The sequence below is a fragment of the Bactrocera dorsalis genome, chromosome 5 (genome assembly GCF_023373825.1).
Source record: "Bactrocera dorsalis isolate Fly_Bdor chromosome 5, ASM2337382v1, whole genome shotgun sequence".
Classification (NCBI taxonomy): Eukaryota; Metazoa; Arthropoda; class Insecta; order Diptera; family Tephritidae; genus Bactrocera; species Bactrocera dorsalis.
Window position 1 is genome coordinate 17,753,684 of NC_064307.1, and position 25,746 is coordinate 17,779,429.

A 25,746-nucleotide genomic window follows, 5' to 3' on the forward strand; every position below is an offset into this window, starting at 1 on the left:
AATTTTTTTCCGATGTGCAGTACCTAACGTACGTAAAAAAATTTAATGTAGATCTATAAATTTCGAAATTTTCGAATATAAAATTTTCATCGTAGTAGTATTTCAAAAAATAAATGATAACCACCGCCCTCAACTGCACTTTATTCTAAATTGCACTCACCTGTTGCCTCTCAGTAGCGCTCCATTGTCTCTTTGCCCCTCCTTTTTCGTACATCCAGCTCGCCAGATACGTACATTTCGACTTCTATGTATTGTACCCATCCACTTAGTGTTCTTTTCTCTTTTCAATCGTCAATATTTTTTCATTGTCACATTTGTATTTTAGTCTTTCGTACTTTGTATGTGTTTACACCATTATTCAAAAATACTATATTTATTGCTGCCAATAATAACTTCTCACACCTTCACTCACGTTATGTTGAAGCCGATTAACAATATAAAATATGATTGTATTATATTATATGTAAATAACAGTCTGTTTTGTTCTTTGTAAATAAAAATTTTTTCGAAAATGAATCAACACTAAATTATTTATATTTATATTGTATTCTTTCATTCTTTTTTCTCTTCTCCTTTCATCATTTTCGTACATTGAAATGAACCGAAACAAAAAATTTTAATCCTCATTCATATTCATTTACTTTACGCTGAAAAAAAAAATTCACCAAACATTTTTTACCCAAAATTCGTTTCACTCGTGCCTCACAATCACGCTCACTCACTCGCTCTCGCCCCCAACTCGTTCACTCACCTTACTCGCTCTTGCGCTCTATATATATGAATATAAACCTTTTTTCTACTAATATATCTATTTGTTCGTACAATAACAACTTTGATGCAATATATAATGTATATAAACTTTAATTTATATATGTAATAAATAAATATATATATATATACATAATTTTATTTATATATATATTTCTCACATATCTATTATATAACTTAACACTTTTCAACAATCGTTTGCATTTTACGGTAACGCGTTGGTGTACTAACAAAAAAAATTGGAAAAAAAAAAATTTTTTTATTCAAAATATTAAAAAAAAAACTGAAAAAAATTTTAAAAAATTTTAAAAATTTTGAAAAACAATTTAAAAATATTAAAAAAAATACAAAAAATTAACTATAATTGCAAAACTTATTTTTGCAATTTTTCGGCATGAAATTAATTATTTTTTCGTAAAACAAAAACTCCCTTCCGTCGCCGCTACAATGCATTGTGCAATGAAATGCAAAAGAAAAATGCAAAACGATTTAAAACAATCGCACGCATCCTTTACTACAACACCCTCTCCTATCCCATACATCCTATGCCCGATGACGAGCCCTGAGGTTCGGCTGTTGCTGCCAGTCAGTCGCTCGATTCACTCAATGTGTGTTGTCACACACACACCTATTCTAATCATAATAATTCCCTTCCGCTTTTTTGAATACAAACAAGCAACCAAAAAGCACTGGCGGTTTTGTTAAATATAATATTACATAATAACAACAACAACTAACTAAATGACAAATTAAAAAGTTAACATATAACAGTACATACTTAAATAAAAATATAAATAAATAAATAATTATCAAATGCTTTAAAATGAAAAAGCTTAGCATTCAAAGCTTTTGTTACAATAAATCAAATCAACAGAACACCAAACAGCAATTTCAACACCAACACAATAACAACAATTACAGTTAAACATAAAATAAGTATTTATTTTCATGACAAACATGTAGGTATATATGTAAATAGGTCTATGCAGTGCCGGATAAGCTTAGTAAGAGTACTTTGGTTTTTACTACCAAAAGCTTCTAAGCTTTTTTTGGGACATCAGAACTAGAAAAGCCTTAAAACTACTTCGTTTTTTTGTTTACGGTGAACCACTCACGATCCTTTGGAAGGTTGCGAGTTTTTTCGAGTATTTATTAGAATTAAAAAAAAATGTAAAATTAATTGGGTTTTCACACGGAAGCTAACTATGATCGTATAGAAGCTTGCAAGCTTTTTTCAGCACTAACTTTTTTTCGAGTATCCATTAGAATTAAAAAAAGCCGTAAAAATATTTCGTTTTCTATGTCAAGAACTTTTTAAGGACATATGGAAGCTTGCGAGCTTTTTACTGCAATAAAAATCTTTCGAGTATTCATTGGGATTAAAAAAAACCGTGAAAGTACTTTATTTTCTATATCAAGAACTTTCTAAGAAAGCTTTCGAGCTTTTTTCGGTACTAACAGTTTTTTGAGTATCCGCCAGGATTAAAAGAAATACGTGTGGGTACTTCGTTTTATAAATCAAGAGCATTTTAAGAACATATGAAAGCAGCCAAGCTTTTTTCTAGTATATCTGATCCAACGGGATTTGAAAAACCATAAAAGCACCCCGTTTGCTCTATCGAAAATTACGTATACTTACGATCATATGGAAGTTATAAGATTTTTATAGTTTCAGTTTCTCCAATATCCAACAGGATTTGTTAATTTGCAAGCTCTCTAAAAAAAGCTTTAGATATCTCCTTGAGTTGGCGGTCGAATCCCCAGTTGGTGAGTTACAAAACAATGAGCATTACTGATGTAAACAGAGTACAAATCATAGCTGAGTATTACGAAAATCTCCGACCAAGTCGTCTGAACGATAACTTTCTGAATATACTTAGCAGATAGCAGATCCACAGAAATTATCTTTTATAGCCGTTCAATGCCTTGCATCTTCAAACCAATAAAAATTACTCTACTCACTAACCAAAGAAGTCAAATAACACCAAGCTTGACCCGAAACAATTACAATACGACAAAACTAGACTAAATCTTTAACTCCTTACCATTGCTGAAAAATTTAACGGGAAGTTGTTCACAAAGGCTTTTGTATCCGATTTCGTCTATACCACACTGTAATATTTCAAATATTTTAAAAATTTTTCTGGACTGTATTCCAAACTTTTCAAAGCTTTCGTAAAATTATATTAAATCTACTCTCCACGAATCATATATAATGTCAAAGTTTCAAGAAGTTTTCTGTGTAGTCATTAAAAGGAGTCATAACCTATTTTTCTGATTACGGTCTCCATGTTTAATCGACTTCTGAAGTTGCTTCAGAGATATTTGCTTTCTTCTGAAACAAATTTTGAACACCTTGGATCATTAAAATAAAATTTATAAAATTATCTCAATCACGGGAATTAATATTGAAAATAAGTAAAACGTGAATATAAGATCTTTTATATGTATATAAAACGGGATCCATTTCGAGGTTCTCTACTTTTTAAAAGTAATATTTATTATCTCTCTTCAGGTTGTTCTTCGTCTCCCCGTTTATATACCACTTAAGCCAGAAATTAGCCTCATTGCTGAACAAAATTTGGCTCAAAAACGTCGGTTCTTCTTGGAACTTTTGAAGATCCCATAGAGCGAAACGATGTCGCTAGGGAATGTCATGGGGCGTCGTAAATGCCCCAAGTCTGAGTCCGAGCGATTTACGTATGAAGGCGTTAGTTTTTCGATGATGAAATGCCAAACAATACAGAACAAAAATAACCTGACAATTTAACACAACTCACGTGTGATCTGTCAAAAAGGGGCTATCGAAAAAAGTACATACTTGTATCACCCACTATATGCATATTACCAAAACAGTTTTTTTCTCGAACAAAAATCTATGAATGACTAAAAATAATAATTATTGCTCTTACTGCGGCTAATCCGGTACTGCACATATAAATTTCAGATTTTTCTGAAAGATATTTCTTCAAAAAATCAACATATGAATTAAGGAAAAAGTTACTACTTACAAAAATTTAATAACTCATAGACATACATACATATATATAAATACTTATAGTTGTCATGACTTTCAATATATACATTCTACATATACATGAACATACCTGTAAGCTAACGTAAATTGCAAGAGACCAGATTTCTAAGAAAAAGCTAGAGAAAACAAGCGTTAGGAATAATAAGAGAGTTACTCCGAAACATTCAGGAATGAAAGCAAAGTTAACATAACATGAAACAGAAAAGCATACATATATTTTTGTAAAAGAAATTTAAGAACGAAACTATTTATTTGTAGATCAAAAATCACAGTGAATTTAAAAATTCAAAATATTCAAAAAACAAGTCATATACTAACATAAAAAAATATATTTTCATAAGCGGTTAGTTGAGGTTAGGATAAAAGTGAAATATTGTTGAAAGTATCAACTTCAAATAAGAAAGTCTATAGATAAGATAATAGATCAAAAATTTAAGCTTCCAAAATAGTCACATAGGTGGGTTGTAGATAACTGTAACTAAATATTTTCTGAATCAATTAACAACAGTAAACAATAACTAACAAAGTTACTGCAGAGAAAAAGGTGCTTCCTTAAAATTATACATATGTATGTAGGTATGTAGGTTATGTGAAAAGTTTATTTGTGAAATAGGTCTGGTGTTGTGTGTTTTCTATGACATGACTGATTGCTTGGATACATCAATGTTCACATTGTAAGTGTAAATCAAAAGTATATCATATTCCAATATTTAAGAAAAAATGAATTAACTGGCCGCCCTAACGGTGTTCAAGGTCCTCTCTTGACCCCTCTTGACCATTTTTCACGTAATTAGAGCTATACTTAAGTTAGAACATTGAGCTTTAGCATACCTTTTGGCTGATATAATATATTTTATTCTCATACAATTTTATATTAAGAGTTTTTTGGCTGGTATTTGGCTAGAAAAAAACGAGAAGTTCATATGAGAAAACGTCATATCCTTTCACAGAACTAAACGTCATATTCCACTTTACTTGCTTTATAGGAAAGTAAAGTATTGCACATTTTTCAGCCAAAAATTTTATTGACAAAAACTAGTTAGAGCAATATTTTCCAAGACTTTTATGATCTCTTTCATAGTAGTTTCAGTAAATTTGTTTTCTTTTTACCGACAAAACATTCCGTATTTCGAATATGTGATTGACTTTTACCAAACTGCAAAACCTAAAAAATTGTTTTAAAAAACAAAGTTGTCAATGCGCAGTCGATGCAACTTCCCCAATGGTCTTATGTAAGGCAATATCAGCTCAATAGAATTATAAAAGCACCGTTTTTAAAGTATTTTCAAAAATTTTTGTTGAAAGTTGAAACACCCCAGACTCAAATAGCATTGATTTTTCCAACCTATAAAATTAAAAAAAAAATATCTTAAAGATTGAAATAAGTCCAAAAACATCCTATAATCCTTCCTCAATTAAACTATCTGACATTACAGATAATCTAAATTGAACACTGAAATAGTTATTGTGAATGTAACGCAAAGGGAAAATGCGTAGAATTTACTCGCTAAAGCGTTTCAGCCCGCATGTAGGCAACAGCAAAGGTTAAAATGAATAAAAATGGCGTATCAATGAGGCTTTAGCTATCTATTTCATACTTAAATATGCAATAAATTATTAGGTCTGCTTAGAAACATCGATGTTGTTATAAATATATATAAGAATATTAAATTTAAGGGCGTTCTATATTATTACTTTGGAGCCAAAATGTAGGCAATAGCAAAAAATTAGTGTTTGAAAATAGCTATATCAATGAGGTTGGGTTAGTCAAGTGAATTTAGAATACTTATTTAATTACAAAACAATGCAATTAATTTAAAAATAGAAGCAAAAACAAAAACAAAAAGGAAAAACATTTTGTGAGGTTCTGAATAAATTGGAAAGAAGGTAGTTAGTAGGAAATAATTATTTTTAAGTGAGTTATAAAAATTTAATGTAGTGCAAGGTTTATATTTAGTATATGGTATATATGAAGAAAAAATTTAAAAATTTATATTAAACACAAACCAAAAAAAAATTTTTAATTAAAATTTATGTTAAAAGAAATATAAATTTAAATTTGTGTTAAAAAAATATATAAATTTAAACTTAAACAAAACATTTTACTTCAAAGAAAAAATATTAATTTAAAATTTAAAATATAAAAAAATAGTTTTTAAATTGAAATTTTTTGTTTAAATATAAAGTAAAAAAATTAAATTAAAATTTAACATAATAAAAAAAAATAAATTTAAAATTTAAATTTTGACAAAAAATCGAAATTTAAAATACAAAAAAATTAAAATGTAGTTTATAATAATAAAAAAATTATTTTAAAATATAAATTTAAACAAAAAGTTTGAATTTAAAGTAAAAAAATTGTTTAAATTTTAAAACAATAAAAAAAATAGTTTTAAAATTAAAATTTAAAACAAGAAAATTTAAATTTCAAGCAAGAAACAAAATAGTTATAAAAATTTAAATTCAGGACAGCAAATAATAAATTATTAAAAAAAATTAAATTTAAAAATCGATAAAAAAAAACACAGTTTGAAAAATTATAACTTAAACTTAAAAAAAATGGTTTAGAAAATAGTTTAGATAATAATAATAATACTGCGTTTCGCTCATATAATTATCAAAATAAGCTTAATTCGGGTTTCTATATTACATATATCCAGAAACGCACATATTACTTATATGTCGGTTAACTTTGCTAACATACGCTAGTGCGGGTTTCAACTAGAAATTGCATTTAAATGCAAAAAAATTTCTACCAAAAAATTTATTCAAATATATAAGCAAATAGTTAGTTCAAAACTTTATATAAGCGTTAAAAAATAATTTTTAGGGTTACTTATTGCACTAACAGTAATATAATACTGTCTATATTCTATTAGCACTCCAAAAAAGTACACTAAAATAATGTTGACTTTTAGTTGGAAGGAAGCTTCACGAATGTTTCAACTAAGAAATGCACATTTACGAATTTATTTTTGTTTAGAAAACCAATAGTTAGCAAAAAACATATAACATAGTAGCTAAGGTCTAAGATATCGCTTCAGCTGCGTTATGCTCCAAGTTGTTCTTGAAAAGTTCTTAGTAACACAATTTAACAGTATTTTATCGACCAAAGCAGTCGAAAAATTAGATATTTTTTGTATAGTTTCGAATAGGTGCACATATGTATATGCAGATATTTTGAGTATCCAGTGTAATTAAGAAGCATATTTATAGGCTAAACTTCTTAGCAAATACTGAAGTAATTTCTACTAGCTGATCTAATTTGACTCGGACTGCCAAAAAAAATATATATTTTCAAAATGTTAATGCCTCTATTATCACCTACAAAATGGGCTCTTTTTGAGTCACTATTAACATGTCGACAATTAATCCAATTTTCCACAGAGTTGATATTAGCCTCAACTGGGATGGCCCTCAGAGCCATAGACGATTATTGGTTTTTTCGGTTTCGGCTCATTTTTGTAGCGCCTTTCGATTGTTGGATAGTTCTCTTCATAAACCCATGACTTGTCACCAGCGGTGATGCGTTTGATGAATTATGAGCCATAGCCACATTGTCAAGAAGCTCTTTTCACCTCTTCGCCACGTCATTTTTGAAAAAGGCTAAAATCTTTTGGTTCTCGACAAGCTTTATAGTCTTAAAAATTAACCAAAATGTATCGCTTAGATCGATGGCTGTTTGTTTTTTTAACTGTTCGATGTGAAGGCCACTAACATAGATAAATGGACTCTCATGAGTCCAGTTTTCGATTGCTTTGGGACTTGAACTAACAGTGTTTGTGTTAAGGTGGACTCTTCGAAACACTTCTGAAACATTTTCAACGACTTCGTGGTCGAGATTCCGAAATGCAAAATTTCAAGCAAACTCGGTTTTTATACCTTATTTAGGATATTCTAAGTTTGTCACGAGGCCTCGAACGGCGCCGAATCGACACTCCACGATCTTCGTGTACACTCTCAGCTACGGCTGTTATATTTCTTCGCTATATGCTGGACGTGGTTTATTCGATCAAATATATATTATCCAATAATGATTGCTGGGTCTCAAGATGGGTGATGGTGTTGCAAATAGTACGGTCAAAAGCCCGATTATGTTGATCATAAGTTGCGCGAAGCGCTCGGAACACATCTTTTACAGAACGAATATTCGTTCGTTGTAATCGTTGTTCAGGCGAAAGCCTTTCCATGATGAAATGCCGAACAATACTGAACTAGAATAACATGACAGCTTGACACGATTCACGCGCAATTTGTCCAAAAAGGTACTGAAAAAAGTATCTCTACTTGGATCACCCGTTAGAATTTTTTTTTGTTTAGGTTTATATGCATCAGTCCGGGTCAAATTCGATCAGATGGTATTATATACCTCAACTTTCGTTACTTGAAAAAGTATAAGTAGTTGCATTAAAAATAAAGTAAATCTCACATAAATACAATAAATCTACACAAAACACACACATGTTAATGCACAATATAAAATATTTGCCGTTATAAAAACACACCCAACACAGCGTATCCTTAAAGCGCCGACACACCTAACCACACATATACTAACACACACGCACTGAAATGCGTACTAATATTTCTAACACAAATGTAGGCGCTTCGGCTACTCAAAGAAATGACTATGAAAATGCGAAAAAGATGAAACAACAAGCAAAACAAAGCAACAAATTTACAAACAACAAAAACAAGATTATTTATATAATATTCTTCCATGCAAATGCATTTGTACGCCACTTATGAACGCTTGGTACACAGACACTCCTTCCCGAAAATAATAAAAATCTGAAAATTTTCAACACTTTTCACTTGGAATTTTTTACTAAACTCTAAATATCGCTCGTTTTCGTCGTTCGTTCTCTATCCCTCTCTTTTTCGCTCTCGCAAACTATAACCCCCACTCTCGCTGTCTTTGTACGAATATTTGCTCTCTCTCTCTCTCTCACTCACTGTGTTTTTATACTCTTTCAATTACAATGCAAAAGCGTAAAAATTGTGTGTTTCACGTCGTGATTTTGTGCAGATAATCCATTTGTTTTCTTAATTCCGAAGTAATATTTTGATTTCTATTTTAATGTGAGCATATTTTTGAAATAAGCACAAAGAAGGATACATTTTTGAGCGGCCGCAAACGGTTGCGAAAGCGCTCCAACAGTCCAACGAACACACTAACACGCACACAATGAAACAGATTCGGTCAAGCAAATGATTTTCACGATTACTTAGAGGCCTCGAAATTTATTAAGTAAAGCTTTTTGAAATTTTTTGCAAAATCTCAACTATGTGGCAACACCAAGTGTACCTCGCATTGAAACCGTAAATAATTTTGAAAAAAAAAAAACAGAAAAAATTTGAAAGCATTGATAAATTTATATTTTAAAATAAATACTAAAATAAATTCTAAAAAGAAACATAAAAACAGTAAATTAAACCAAAAAAAAAAAAAAAAAAACAAAAAAAGAGAAAAGAAAGTACGAAAATAACAAACCGCACACACAGAACCTTGTAACTCCCAACCAACTAACCTAATGATAGTGCGACGTTTTACAGTCGCCTTCTTTCAAATTTTCACGAAAGGCCTCGTCGAGTTACTCGCTGAAATTGGACCCGCCCGGCAAGGGAAAGATCAAGGCCAAGCGAAAGCCGTTGAGCACACCGGCCTCGCCGTCGCGCGTACGCAGCGAACCGCAATGCACCTGTATGTCGGCCGAACAATACGCACGCCTACGGACCGATCCACGTGTACGAGGTGAGGATCCACAACTACCCCCACTACCACTAAACTACCTCCCCACTCTACTCTACTCTCCACTTTAGAACTATATGCAACTAATCAATTAACTAACTCAGTACGCTTTAGAGTTGTACGAAAACAAAAACAAAAAAGAAAGTAAAAAATACAGAAAAAATGTTGGATTTGTTAAATATGCCTAGCGAAATTTGATATACAACTATTATTGCATGCAGCCACAGACACGATTAGAGATAAAACACATGGCACAAAAATTTATATCGTGTCACTTTAAATGACCCACAAATTTATAAAGAAACATATTTTTACAGCATTATGAATTACATTATTTATTTATTTTTTTTTTTTAATTCATTGCTAATTTTGTTTTCATAGTACTGAAAGTTGTAGCTTGAGGAATTTAATACTTATTTTTCCAAGTACCTGTTCTTTGTAATACCTTAAAATAATGGGGATACATACCATGTGGAGCCATATTTAAACCAGATTTACCAAAAAAAAGAAACATTTTCAAGTATTTCAATAAAAATTGTTGATATGGTCTTCAAAGTGGGCAGAATGAACCTTAAGTTGCGGTGCAATTCCCATTTTTGTAACTAATGGTCTTCAAATTAACCTTCCGAGCAAATACAAATATGCCTACCTAGCAAATCCTCCATACACTTGTCATAAACCGCGGCTGGTATGGCTTTAGAGCCTTCAGCGAGTTATGGTTTTTTCAGTTACAGATCATTTTTAGAGCGCCATTCGCATTGTTGCACAGATTCGACGTAATATCTATAAAACAACAGCAGCTATAAAGAAATGATACGTTCTTTCATACGATTGTCAATAAAAGTGAGATAACTGGTCATGTTCCTGCTTATTTTTGGAAGTCTATTGCTCAAAATGGCTGATAAAAGAACTGAGACAGTCAAATGGCCTCCACGGCTTTGCATATTTCTTTCAAAATTTTTTGCATAAATGAGGCTGATATCATTGATACAATGATAAAATTCCTTCTTAAAAGCACGCGTGCTCGTGTGCTTGTTGTAATTTTATTTAACCTCATAAAAAGAAATCGAATGGTGTTGAGTCAGACAATCTAAGGGGCCAATTCTAATACCCAAAACCAGGTAGTATAGGACGTGGAAATGTCTCATGCAGTAATTGAAATGTTTCACGGACACCGTCTGAAATCACATATTGCCCACATCAATATCATCCAATTTCGATAAAAAGAACTGGGTTAACATGTCGCGATATCGATCAACAGTAGCAAACACTGCTTGACTAGCCTCATTTTCAAATAAGTATGGTTCAGTTATGGCTCCAGCCCAAAAAAACTCTAGGGTTGCAGTTGCAGTTGTTTTACGATAATCACCTCAGAATCCTAAAATCAGCAATTTTTAACCACCAAGGTGAAAATATGCTTCATCGCTTAGAATGATTTTGCCGAATTGCGGCCTCCTAGCTTTCATTCCTTTTGAAATATTCTTCAGTAAGTAGTTCAGTATAAGTATTTATTCATTCTCAAAATTATAAATATATCATAATAAATAGGATTTCATTACAATAATTAATTTTCTGACAAATTTTTTTTTTTTAATTTCTTACTTAGGACCTATAATTGATTCTATAAATTGGAAGCTGTTAATATTTTTTTTAAAGCCAAATGTATTTAACTTTTGTTATTTTTGTTTTTTAGTTTGTAAATGTGAGCAAAGCAATAGTTTTTGATTTTTATAATTATTTTTTTTTATTATTTATTTTCTTTTATATATTTATTCATATAAGTAAGAAATAAACTATTATCCGACATAAACAAAGGATTTTTCTTTAATTTTTGCGTTAAAAAATATTAGTTTATATAAAAAATTAAGGGACTTACAATTTTTTATCATTTTCCAAACAAGATAAAAATAAAATTTTGTTAAAAGATTATAAGTTTTACGTAAAAAAATTATTTTATAAACGACAGCTGAAAATAATAAAATAAACATAATGAAGGAAAAATAATTTAATGACAAAATATTTTTTTCGATTTAATTTATATGATATATTAAAATATGTAATATAAAATATATATATAAAAAAATACTTTATTTTTTAACTTAATTCTTAATTTATTTGTTTTTTAAACGAAAATTGTTATTTATTAAATTAATTTTATTTATTAAATTAAAAACTAATTAAATAAATTTTTTTTTGGTTGCATAAAAAATTGTTTTTCCAAATATTTTTTATCATTTCCTAAAAGCGATAAAACTTTGTTCAAAAATAAATTACATAAAGAATTCGTTTATAAATACCGACTGAAATCATTAAAATAAATATAAAGAAGTAAAAAAATATTTTATCATTAAATTTTATTTAATAATTTTTTCACCTTTATTTATATGTTGTACAAATCTTTATATAAATAAAAACTTTATTTGTATTTGTTAATCGTTTGTTTCTTATATCAAAAAAGTCTTAAATAAAAGTTTTAGTTTTTTGGTTGGTTATAAAGTAATTGTCAACAAAAACAAATATTCAATTCATTTTTATTGAAGAAAAATAACAAATTTATTTTTTCCAAACTTCGAAAAAAATCCTATAAAATTTTTTAAAAAACAAAAATAAAATTCCAAAAAAAAAAAAAAAATGAATTATTTTATAAAAAAAAAATGAAAATATTAAGATAAATATAATGAAGTAAACAAAATATGATAACAAAATGTAATGATGAAATTTTTTTTTCGTTTTTTTTGTGTGTTTTTGTACAAGTTTATATAAATTAATAATTTATTTCTACTTACTTGTTAATTTATTTGTTTTTAATATGAAACAAAATTTATTTAAAAATATGTTTTTTGCTGGCATAAAATTGTCTACAAAAAAATATTTTTCTAAAAAAATAAATTCTTAAAAAATTTCCTTAAAAATATTTTTTCCAACTTAAAAAAAAAATCATACAATATTACGTAATATTTTTAAAACTTCTTATATCATTTCTCAAAAATCCTAAAAATAATATTTTATCAAAAATTAATAATAACAAAATAAAGAATGATTTCATTAAAAAAAACAACTAATAATAATAAAATAAATATAATGAAATATAGCAATTTTGATGATAAACTATTTTTTATTTAATTTTTTTTCTCGCTTTTTTAAAATAGTTAAATTATTCCAAATTAAAAAAAAAAATTAATTAAATAAAACGTAATTTATCTAAAACTTGAAAAAATAATTGTTAAATAATTTGACATTTTTTTTAATTTTAAATTAATTTTTTTTATTACTTAGACTGAAAAGTATGTTGTAGTAATTTTTTTGACATTCCTGTTTAAAGAATTTCAACTAACAGTAAATAGTTTTATTACAAAATATTATGGTTGGTTACTAATAAAATAATTTTGTGCGAAAAAAATATAGTTTTTCTAAAAAAAAATAAAGTTTTCAAAACTTCAAAAGAAAAGATTATAAATTTATACGTAATTTTTTTGAAATTTGGAAAAAAAAATATTTAACAATATAAACTTTTTCAAATTTTTATCTTTTTTTTATCTTAAAAATTACTTTATATTAAATTTGTTTTTTTTAATTAAATTTTTTTTTCAATTTTTTTTTAATATGTAAATTTAAATTTCCAATATTTTCTGTTTTCATTTTTAAATTTTTAAACATATTTTAATGTATTAAATTGTATATTTAAAACTTTTTTATATTTTACTATATATATTTTTATTATAACATTTGTTATTATTAAGCCGATTTTTTTTGTTTTTACAAATACACACATACATTCGTACGTTCTTATATATTTTACCACTACATACACAATTTTAATATTTTCAATAACACTTAAAAATTATATTGTTTTACTCCTACTCCAAATCTTGAGCTACAACGTTTTCCAAGTAAGAAACATAAATTTGATTTTGAATTATTACACAGCATAAGTAATTGAATTGTGGGTCATTTAAAGCGTAACTAACGGGGCGCTACCGGAAATCGGCTAAAAAAGATTACAGTGACTTATAAAGCTTTGCGCAGAGGAAATGAATACAATGTACACACACACACACATGCAGACTCTTACACAGATTTTGTCAATTACAATGTCGTGGCTGGTACATAAAGTTATATACGTATATAAAGTAGTTATGTGGTATAAAACACACACATATACATACATACACCGAACAACAACGCTCTGCCTACATAACACTATTATCGCCTATCTTTTATTTACTTTTCTACTTTCATACCACTTTATTCTACCAAACCAATATCCGTCTAAAATCCAATAAAACCCTTGGACACTTATGCGCGCACACACATACACACACGCACACCACTTATCACTCACTGACCCACCGCTTCCACTTACCACTTATTGCTACCAACCACCCAACCATTCCAACGCAATCCAAAAACAAAACAAATACTGTCAAACGCCTGTTCATGCCTTCATACATATTTACATACATACATATACATGCATACATACATACATACATACAATACATACTTCGCCATCGCAATCTCATCACACCTCATTCACATTTTGCAGGTTCATCCACTTTGCCACGCTCCGTAGGCTCTCGCATAACCGATGTCGATGTCGGTGGACAACAGAAGGTGATGGCGAACGCCACCAGCAGCACATCATTGTATGATAATGTAGCCGGCAGTGGCGGTGTAGGCACACAATCTATGAATGCAGTTGGCGGACAGGGTAAGTGCATAATAACATAATATACATATGTATTATACGAGTATGTATGCGAGAAACCGATTGAAAAGTCGCTATTTACCATGTGGGTACATAGTTATTTATATATTTATACATATTATATAAGTTTTGATAGCATTACATAAGAGCTTACCGAAAGTAAGGCACTGTGAAAAAATAGTGAACAGAAATCTTAGATTAGGTTTCAGGGGTTCGTAGTAGGACAGTAGAAACATCAGTCCAATGTGAAACTACTAAGTATAATAAATACCCTTGTGTTGGCACAAAACGTTTGGACTTAAGAGGGTTGTATCCACTTGCAAGCCAGAAAAAATGAGTGCTTTGAGATATAGATTTTTTTTTTGAAAATTTATTTGAAACATTTTCGATTCCCTTGTTTCCAGAGTCGCTATCTAGAAAACCTCCGGATAAAAGTGTTTGGCGGTAAGAAAAAATTTTCAGCTTAAAATTATTCCCAAAACCAAATTAATTATTATTACTAAACAATAATATAGGAAATGATCGAAGAACCAATCAAAATTTTGAATTTTATCAAAACTCTTATTACATTCTCATTAACTGACAAATATATCTACGAATTATCCAAAAAAAAATTCAAGTCAATCGGTCTTCCATTTTCCGTTCCCGTTTCTTCATCGACTCTGGAAACAGCCTTCGACAAAAAAGCTTTTAAAGTTTTAAAATGAGTTAAAAAGTTCTTACAGATACTCTCATAACTCCGGAACTTACAATCGGATCAACTCCGAATTGTCAGAGAATAGACGAGAACGAGAAATCATTTTTTGCACTTTCCAATTGCAGCTGGGATGGATCTGCTTATCCAACAGCTAATACTTGGGTAGGCTTGGTGAAAGTGCCAATAATACACTCTTGAAGATCTTTCATGCTCTAATACGCACTAATAATTAGAGTTTCACAATAATATGTTCCAGCTTTCGACCATTCACCAGATATTCTGGTCTACTTAAGTAAAACGATCCCGATTTTGTATGTTCCCAAGAACTTTTACTTCGTCAGGGTAACATTTTATGAACTAAATAAGTTTACGTAGCTCTGTAATTCTCTGAATTCCCCAGAGCTGAAAATTGTCCATCGTAAAACACATTTTTTTGGCAAAATTTATTTACCTTTTCCCTTTAAAGGATGATACACTTATTACAGCGAACCTCCGACTTTTTGATTCAATTTTTGTAGTATCTTTCCTTCAAAATAGGCCTCATTTTCGGCGTTTACCTCTTAATTCGACAAATCTTTCTTCCCAGAAAGCATTCCTTTAGATTACAGGACGGAAAATAGTCACTGGATGGCAGATCTGCAGAACACGGTGAATGCGGAAGTAATTCGAAGCCCAATTCATGGGTTTTTGCCATCATTTTCACTGATTTGTGGCAAGGTGCATTACCTTGGTAAAAGAATACTTTCATTGTCTTCAATCATGGGCGTTTTTCGTTTATCTCGTCCTTCAAATGTTCCAATAACCCTATGTATTAGTGTCTCTTTTCAAGGTAGTCAATAAAAAGTATTCCATGTGCATTCCAAAAACGCCATAACCTCTGCCAGTTGACTGTTATTTTTCCATGCTTCGGAGCGGGTTCATCTTGTGCAGACCACTCGGATGACTGCCGCTTGGACTCCGGAGTGAAATGATAGAGCCATGTTTAATTTTGTGTCACTTATCGATGCAAAAGCTTGGAGTTATTGAACTTGAACATCTCAAAACACTGCTCCGAATCATCAAACGTCTTTTTAGTGAGCTAACTTGACAGGGATCTTACCCAAATATTTTGTAGCGCCATCTATGTCAGGACTGTTATTCCTTTCATAAACAATACCTTCTTTAGGGTAGCTTTTTTAGCCAACTTCTCGCTAAAGACAAATGATTCTGAATAATGAATTTGCGGAACCATGTATAGTTCTCTGATCTTCAGCCCATGTGAATCCCGACTAGGAATTGTTATTCTCAAAAATAGTCCTTAAAACAATCTAATTTCAAAAGTTCCTCAATTCTAAGTAAATTTATTACACATGTAATTATGTACATACAAATATGATATACATATATACGCACCGACATGCCAGCAGAGCTTTTTTATGTTCGCCCAAATAAAGCTCTGGAAAGCTAACACAAAATCAAAACCACAAGCATTGGCTTGCTGCGGGTGCTTTCATTTTGCGCATGCGCACTAACACAGCTGTATTATAGTAAATGCAAAGCTGCAATGGTACTGAACTAAACTAACTGTGCTAATAAGCTTTCAGAGAGTATTATAGCATAGTAACTTATTTATATAGAGGTGCCACAGGTGGTTGGTAGTTTTTGTTGCTAGGTTTAAAGTTGCCATTATTTTCTCAGCTTTTAATACGAATACAAATTTCTTCTTTATAGACACTTTGGGTCGCCAAGTCAAGTCACAGGATCCGAATATTGCCGCTGCAAATGCAGGCGTTAACACGGGCACACCCAGTGTTATGGTGTCCGGCGTTGCCACAGGCACAAATGATTTATGCTCACAAAATCATGTTGGCTCACAGGTGGGTCCAGACGATGGACTCATTGGCGGTCAACAAGATATGGATGTTTCGAAGAATGAAGGCACACAAGTTGGTGGACCATTACATCAGAATGTTGGCACATCCACCAAATCTACTGGCACACGCACTAAAGACTACGTCGATGAAATGGTGAGTGAATATAATTCGAATTTTGATTTTCATCGAGATTTTAAGCTAAAGCTTAGATTTAGTTATAAGAGTGTTTCGAAGAAATTTATTGAGTGATTTTTCATAAGTATGCTGTTATATAATTGATCTACTAAAAAAATCATTATTTTTGCATTAAAGTTAAGATTATATTCAACAAAGTTCGAATAATCCGATTTAGATCGGCACCGTTTTGTTCGATAACTCAATGTAAATTTTTAAGGTAGGTTAATAATCCCTAATTAAATGGAACAGTCGATTTTCACACGCTTTGCAGCTGAAAATCATTCATCACGCACAGCACAGGCAGTAATCAATTGCTGCTAGTTTCGAACTATAAAGTGGATGCTGAAGAATATTCCAATCGAGCTTCAGAAGCTTCTGACGAGTTACTACTCGTATATCATTAGTATGATCCGGTGTTTAATTGATGGAAGACAATTCCTTTCCAATTGCCAAAATTTTTCGGCTTCTGGGCGTTTGCTTCCATGGGTCTAATTGTTGACAGTGTAGGTCCCGATTAAGAGTTCGACCGCTGAGGAGGAACGCAGACTAGATGATTCGCTCCTAATTACACCAAACATATAACAAACCTTTCTTGACCGCCAATCTTAGCTTGACCATGGTTTCTGACGGTCCACCATGATTCAATTCGAGCCTTTTTCATTAGACGTTGATTTAATTTTTATCAAGAATAATCAACCGCTTCAAAAATGGATCGATTCGATGAAAACTATTCTCATTTTCAACCGTTTGGGCTGCGTTATCAAAGAAAAGATGTTAAATATGGCCTATTTTCTTTTTGTTGGTGTCTGTTTTTGACTCTTGCTCTGACAGTTCTGAGTCCAGAAATCAAAAAGATACCAGAGAAGTTGTTTCAGTATGAAATAATGTCTTTCTAACGCAACAACTTGGTGAAACGGCAGATACAGATTACTAAAGTTATCCTTTGGGAAAATAATTGATCCTTTTTACTAGACCTTATAAATGGTAATCCATTTCGAGATTCCTTACTTTTTACAGAAAAACCACAGTAACTTCGAAATTAAATGGAGAATGTTTACTATCATTTGAAAGAACATATTTTGGCATTTATTTTTCGAGACGTTGGCCGCGGCGACTTCTTAGATGTTCCATCCGTTGAGTCCAATTTTCGATGACTCGTTCCAGCTCCAAGATCTGAATCGAAGAGGAATTGTCCACATAGATTTTAGACTTTACACATCCGCACAGAAAAGAGTCTAACGGTGTGAGATCACACGATCTTGATGACCAATAGACCGTCCCAAAATGTGAAACTATCTGCTCACCGAAGTGTTCTCTCAATAAATCCATTAATTCTTTTCTTTATTTTCACTAACTCACTCTAAATATGCCCATATACTATACATCGATTTGTTATAAGGAAGTATAGAAGGACTTACAGTTTTCGAGGTACATATAGTAGTCCCAGGGATAAAAAAAATTCTTGTAATATCGTGCATTTTGGGATCTTCCGATAAAATTTACATGCCGGTATCTCCCAACAGTCTTTGAGGAATGATCCTCAAAAAAGGAATTTTGTAAGAATATCAAAAACTGCCTGCACCGAAACCATTTAAGCGGTTTTTAGCCACTTGCGCTTTTAAAACTGGTTGCTCTAAAACTGGTCCGAATTTAATCAAAATGGTTCTGGTGTGAACTTAAACCTTTTGACAATTTTTTTTCTGCAAGGGCTTGGTGTCTAAGAAAGAGTTAGTTTCTGTGGTACTGAACCGAATTTTTTTTAGGAGCACTAGTGTTCTTTTCCTTCCGGTTTTTTTTTACGTGACGGTCCGAAACCCAGCGCACAACCTTGGGGTGGGATGATTCTTCTTCTCACTTTAGGTTGCCTTGTTTTTGGCTAACCAGAGGATACTTGGTCTCAGAGCGAAAGTCATGAGACATATGTAAAGTAATTGATTCAGGCTACTCCCAAGTGAATGGCGCTCAGAGAACCTTCCTTTCTTTATTCCAACAACCCGAAATCGAAGCCAATTTCCTTTCTGAGCCACTTGTGGTCTCAAGAAGAGCTAGTTCTTCTCGAACTGGTCTAAACTTCATCAAGTTAGATGTAGTATAAGTACTTCTGGAACTGTTCTGAACTTCATCAAATTAGATATAGTCTAAATTTATCCCTTTTTCGTTAACTTGTTTCTGCTTGGGTTGCATGTTTCGTCGCTTTTAAGCAAATTACGCTCGTCCCACGAAATTAAGGCGACATTCATGCCATAACAGCAAATATATTGTCTGCGTAGATTAAATGTGTGGCACCGCTGGCAATTCGTAGGGCTTGCTTAGTAGGCGACAGGCTCAGGTGTACAGACAAATGTTTGGTGACACGCAAACGGCTAATACGAATGCAACAGATTACCAGGAGTCCGCTACATATGAGTGACCGTAACCGTACACAGGCTGCGTGTTCTAGCCACACGAGCGCACACACCTGCCGAACACGTGGTTGCTGGTGTTTCGAATTCAAAGCAGCCACTGCACGCTGACACCGGCTGGCCACCCACTTTGGCAGATTTTGCGTAATTTCGTGATTGCGATTACTGATTTGTCGCCGCCTCCCAACTCACTCATCAATTAAATCAACGACAACAACAATAACACCGTTATAAGTTTTATGCTACGCTAGGTGACATTTGCACTTCTATGTATAACTATATGTATTCTATATGTATGACTATGTATTTATGTATGTACAAATATTTATATGAAAAAAAATCTCCAATAAATGCTTGTGCATTAGATTACATGCAATAACGGTATGTGTTATCGTTGCAGACACGTGATGCACGCGCACATGACATGCACCAGCACCAGCACAACATAATCAACAACAACACTAGACGCAAGACCAAGAGCACCGAGGATATGAATGTCGACACGAGCACCCTGAAACGTATGCTCAAGCCAATGCCCAGCACTGAGAGTCCCGTTACATCGCCGGAGATGGGACGGCGCCGTTATAATTACTATAATGCCAATGTGGCCAACACACTGGGGCCACAACATATGCATCAACATGGTGGCGGCATGGGCGTTGGTATGGGCATGGTACCGGGCGGACCCGGCGGTGGTGGCATGCATCACATAATGAACAACAACAACACTATGGGGCGAGTGAGCAGTCAGTCGTCGAGATTCTCGGGATCAAGGTAAGTGCGAGTGGTTTTTGTTTTGGTGGTTGTATGTGGGGGACAGGTTTAAACACGAAAGTCACAGCAAATAAATTTATAGGGAAATTAGTGGATAAAAAACACAACAAAAATAAATAAAATAGTAAATTATTTTAACACTGAAGCTATAATACCCTGCACAGGTGCATTTCTTATGGTATAAAAAGTTATAAAAATATGTTTTTCTTAATTTTGACCGTTCAGTTTGTATGGCAGCTATATGCTATAGTGATCCGATCTGAACAATTTCTCGGGAGAGTACATAGCTGCCCTGGCTTATATTCTTTTGAAAGTTTTGTGAAGATAACTCATCAAATAAAAAAGTTTTCCGTACAAGGACTTCATTTTGAGCCTTCAATTTGTATGGCAGCTATATGCTATAGTGATCCGATCTAAATAATTTCTTGGGATATTACAACGTTACTTTATATAATAATCCATGCTAAATTTCGTTAAGATATCTTGTCTAATAAAAAAGTTTACCCTACAAGGACTTGGTTTTTATTGTTCAGTTTGTATGACAGCTATAAGTTACAGTGGTCCGATCTAAACAATTTCTTGGGATATTGCACCGTTACTTCATATAATAATCCATGCCAAGTTTTGTGAAGATATCTCGACCACTAAAAAAGTTTCCCGTACAAGGACTTAATTTCTTAATTTGGATCGTTCAGTTTGTATGGCAGCTATATGCTATAGTGATCCGATATGGTCGGTTCTCACAAATAAGCAGCTTCATAGAAAGAAACAGATATATGAAAACTTTCAGCTTGTTATCTCAAAAAGTAAACGACTTGTTCCCTTATAAATTCCAATGTCAACTTAATATACTCTATTTGGGGTATAAAAAATAGAAGCGGTTCAGCACAAAATAGAATTGGTAAATGAAACCAAATAAATACGCTGCAATAAATGCAAAAACAAAAGCAAAATACCTCAATGTAGGAATGAAAAAATCGCTTTACTTGCAACTTAATGTGACAAATAGCATAATGGCCAGGCCAAGACCAAAGCAAAGGTAAAGCAAGCGACTAACCAAAACAAGACAACAACAGTACCCGCAACTAACAATAACAATAACAGTCACCAACACTATTTAGCGGCTGTTAAGTTGTTGTGTTACGCCGCTTAAGCCGGTCCGCACCGCCAAAATGTTCCGCAACATTTTTAGTGTAAATTGGCGACTTAGCCTTTCAACGTGTTCGCGCCGATATGTGGCAACAACGGCGGTGGCTGAGCATAGACGGAAATTTAAGCGCGTAATTAACGTGGTGTTAAAGTGTTGCGGCTCAGTTTGGACCGCTTAATTTTGGTTGTTTTCGGCTATGGCGGTATTTGTGGAGAAGCGCTGTGTTAAAGAGGAACAATAATAAAAAAAAACAATTACTGAGATTTTGTCTAGTTAATGAAGGTCCTCTCTACCGTGCGCCAAAGGTAGTGTGTGTATGTATTAACAGTGAAACACTAAACAAAGTTCATAACAACCTGTTGGCCTCGAAGGTGTTTGTGCAAAATATTTGTTATTTGAGAATGAAGCTGCTAATTTTGGTCGCAAATTACGACCGCCAATTGTTAGGAAATGTGAACATTCTAAAGAACATTCTTTAGCCTTTTTTTTTTGAAGATTAGCTCTTTCAAATGTTGACCCCGACTTTGCAGGCTAAAAATCAAAACAATTTTTCGTACCTTGTTCTGATTTGAAATACATATATGTATATCAGAGAGGGAGTTCTGCATCGACTGGGACAAATAAAAGTCAGAAGTGGTAAAGTCTGGGCTATAAGGCGGGTGAGGCATAACTTCCCAGCCGCGGTTTTTTCAAATAGGTTTTAACCGGTCTTACAACCTGAGATCGAGAGGTGGGACGATGGAACTTTTACCTCGTGTCTAGTCGGAACTCTTAGTGTTTTTTCGCAATCGCTGGCTTCAAATTGATGAGCTGTTGACGGTTGCATTCCACTTTAACAGATCATTCTCCATCTGGTCTTTCCAACGGAGTGGAGGTCTTCCTCTTTCTCTGCCACCGCCGGTGGGTACTGCGTCGAATACTTGCGGAGCTGGAGTACTTTCGTCATCTAGCCGCTGTCTCTTAATTCCCTGAACTATGGCAAAGTCGGTATATAGTATATCTCGTACGGCGGTAGTCGCCATTGCCAATGCGCAAAGGATCCTAAATCTTCCACAGAAGAGTTCCTTCCCGAATCCCGTATTGCTTAACGTCTGTGTCTGTCATGGTTTACGCATGCTTCAGATAAATGGAATATATTGAAAAAGATAGACCAAGGTCATAAAGCTTTACGAATTGTAACTTTTCGAAGACATCTCTCAAACTATCGCTCGTATCACCCTGAGCCGGCATTGTAGAGCTTTCTGACAACTTTTGCCTTTATAAATTACACAATGCCTATTAAAAGGTTATCCCCATGGCTTTCCAGCCGAAAAGCCAATCTTCACACCCTTAGTAACAGATTCGCCCGCATAAAGTTCATTGTTTCGACGATTTTTGAACTCTGGTGTCGAAATCGAAATCTGTTAAGAAGTAGTCTCAGGATTGCTCTTGTTTTCCGCATGAACTCGGCATCTGTCACGCCCACAGTTTTCTCGTGCCTAATATTTCATAAGAATTATAACCTGCTCGCCTTCACTGAAGGGTCCAGTACGGGTTTGTTGTTGTACTGAAGTAATTTCGAAGCACGCTGCCGAGTTGTCAATCCTTGGTCGGTTAAAATCCGGGTCCGTTCCGGTTACTTGAGCCCGAGTTTCATGGGAACTCTCCGGTATAACCGGTACGAGATCGAAGACTGTGGTTACGATAAACTGCGTGCTAGGCATTTTCAGTCTACAAAGGCGACTAAATTTTTAATTCTTGGACGGATAAAAATCTAGGTCCGTTCCGGTTACCTAGTTCCGACTGTGGGAACGGTCCCGTCTAACCGGTATGAGATCGCGGACTTCCATTCTAGGCATGTTCGAGGCACATAGGCGATCAAGTTGCAAATCGTTTAAGCAATTTTGTAAGCTATCGAAGGAGAAGAATTGTCTCACGCAATACATCAGCGATCTTTGATCTCCCTCACTTACATTTTATTCATATAACACACATATAATCAAGTGAATTTTGTCATTAATATATTTTTATCGTTTTTTTATTTCCACTTCCACCATACCCACGGATAGATCATCACATGAAATCGGTCGCGGCTATCCGCAACGTAATCTCTATTTGGAATTGGAACGCGAACGCAGCTGCATTGAGGGTTCGCCACCCTCCGACAACGTCATGTTCGACAATCAATGCTACGCCACCACGCCCAGCTCCAGTAACGGCAATTCCGATCAGGATCAATCGTATGGGCAACGCAATGCCGGCGGTGGCGGTGGGGGCGGCGTCGGCGGCGGTCGCCATTCACATCATCACCAGGCGCCAAATGTCACACCCACACCCGGCAGCCCCACATCGCGTCTACTGCTCGAATATGAAATGCATTTGCGCAACACCTTAGCCAAAGGCATGGACGCCGAGTCGTACAGCTTGCATACATTTGAAGCTTTGCTCTCGCAAAGCATGGAGAATCTGGGTAAGCTAAGCGTTGCGGCGCCACCGCAAGCAGCACCAACTATTTATTTACTTCTACTAAGTGTTGTAGTTTATTTATTTTTGAGATTTATTTTTCGTTTTCATTTCGCTCATTTGGTCTTGTTAGTGATAGCGTTTAGTTGGTAGCGTTTCAAATAAATATTTTTTATAAATTTTATATTTAAGTACTTTTTGCAGCTTTAAGTAGTAGCAAGCTTTTATAACCCAAAAAATAATTACAAATTTTCATACTTACATACGTATATTTAGTAGTGAAAATAGCGCAATTTGTAGCAACCCCTCCCTCCCGCTTGGTCCGCCACACATACATACTCCCGAGCTAGCAGTTTACCCACAAAGCTTTCGATGAACATTCATTGCTTGGCTCATACCAACCTGTGCATAACTATTCCTATATATCTACTAATACATGTCGATGTCCAGCCGTACATACATCGCAATATAACGGTTAAAATACCTGTACACATATTTAGCGTATGTATGCGTTCAGTTGTAATGGCAAAGTTTTTTGTGGCGAGTGTTTTCGATGAGCTCGACCTCGAAGTTGGGTAAGACTGCCAGATCTAGGTTGGTCACAGCTGCTTAATTGGATAAAAGTAGGGTTAATTAAAATCGACAGACATTTTAGCAAATGTTTTTCTTTTCACTTTTTTGTTTAGAATTGTTGGACCAGTTAAATGTTTAATTGCCAGAGGCAGAGAAGTGTAAGCGAAAGCTGCCATTAATTAGAGACTAAACAAAAATATTAAATGTTGACGAATCGGTTATTGTAGTTTGTCTGATTTTTAAGAATAATTAAAGAAGAGCTTTCATTTAGCGCTTTAATAAAAGTTGATGAAGACGAGAGAATGAAATTAGACATGATGTACGCAGTGCTAGTAAATGCAAAAAGTCGAATGTCGTTCTTAGAAAGATTGTGACAAAAAGCTTTCAAAAAGCTTATGATAAAAAGCTTTCAGCTGGAACTTCACAGGGAAGTAACCCTGTGGCATACCTATTAATTACCGAAAGTCGTAACCGTAAGAGCAATCTCATAATATTGCTTGTAAGGAAGTGAATGAAAGAGGAAGAAAGTTTCGGTATCCTCAATCCGTTTGTGAATTAATCGACCACTATATGGTTCAATATGCTGCTTCCAAACGGTTCTTAGACTTTGCATATACCAACTGATCTAAGTCTGATTTGGAATGAATGTCGTCTTACTTTTTATCGATCTGGAGGAGGTAATGTTAGCCTGTATCTTCTTTCACAGATTCCGCCAGTAGCCAGTCGGCACGTCCGGATTCTGTCATTGTAGTAGCCGCCGCGCATGTTCTGAGTCTACCACGCGATCTCACTTTAGGCACCGATGGAATATTGCTGTCGTCCATCATCTGCAGTTTCGCGTTTTCCCACAAGTTCGGAAGGGTTTTGGCAGCTTTCTACACATGTCAGTGACGGGTTATTCTTGAATTGAAAGAGCTTGACGCCATTAAACTATCCTGTTCCACTAAATGACTCCACGGGTGCGTTTATTACAGACCCCACGCTCGAGTAAAAGTCTTCTAATAGCTTGATCTTCACTATTTTCCACCACTCCTGTGACATCTGCGCCGGTAGTTTACTGCGGTCAATGAGCGCCACGATCAGATATTGGTTTAATCTTGCTGCCGCTGCTACTTTAGAAGTTGTGGGACCGTCTTCCGCGTGCTTGACGTCTAGGTTCTCCGCTACGCACCCTCGAAGTCGAACACTGACTTCATTCATCGATATGCCTTTTAACGCGTTTGAATACTCTGCATCTGTGGCGCTACACCAGTTGCGTGTGGCGAAATGTGCCTTGCCCTTTTTCACTTTCTCCCTCTTCCAAGCCAACCGTTTAACCTCACATTTCTTTAGGTTGATCTCGAGCCGGTTACCGACCACCGCCTTATATATACCTCCATATTCCATATTGCGTTTTGGATTCGATTTCTCTCC

At 33.7% G+C, this 25,746-nt stretch overlaps 1 protein-coding gene across 3 annotated transcripts in view; it reads left to right on the forward strand.

Annotated features, from left to right (window-relative positions):
• Positions 1-25,746, forward strand: part of LOC105234071 (protein still life, isoform SIF type 1) — a 282,702-nt gene that overhangs the window by 91,018 nt on the left and 165,938 nt on the right. For 2 of the 3 annotated variants that reach the window (XM_049457998.1, XM_049457997.1), the window contains exons 7-11: positions 9,362-9,560; positions 14,104-14,268; positions 16,673-16,968; positions 19,795-20,168; positions 23,367-23,767. In XM_049457998.1, the coding sequence (XP_049313955.1) occupies positions 9,362-9,560; positions 14,104-14,268; positions 16,673-16,968; positions 19,795-20,168; positions 23,367-23,767 (1,435 nt within the window). Of the gene's footprint in view, positions 1-1,241; positions 1,883-9,361; positions 9,561-14,103; positions 14,269-16,672; positions 16,969-19,794; positions 20,169-23,366; positions 23,768-25,746 lie in introns of those variants that run through there. The other variant, XM_049457999.1, reaches the window with a different exon arrangement.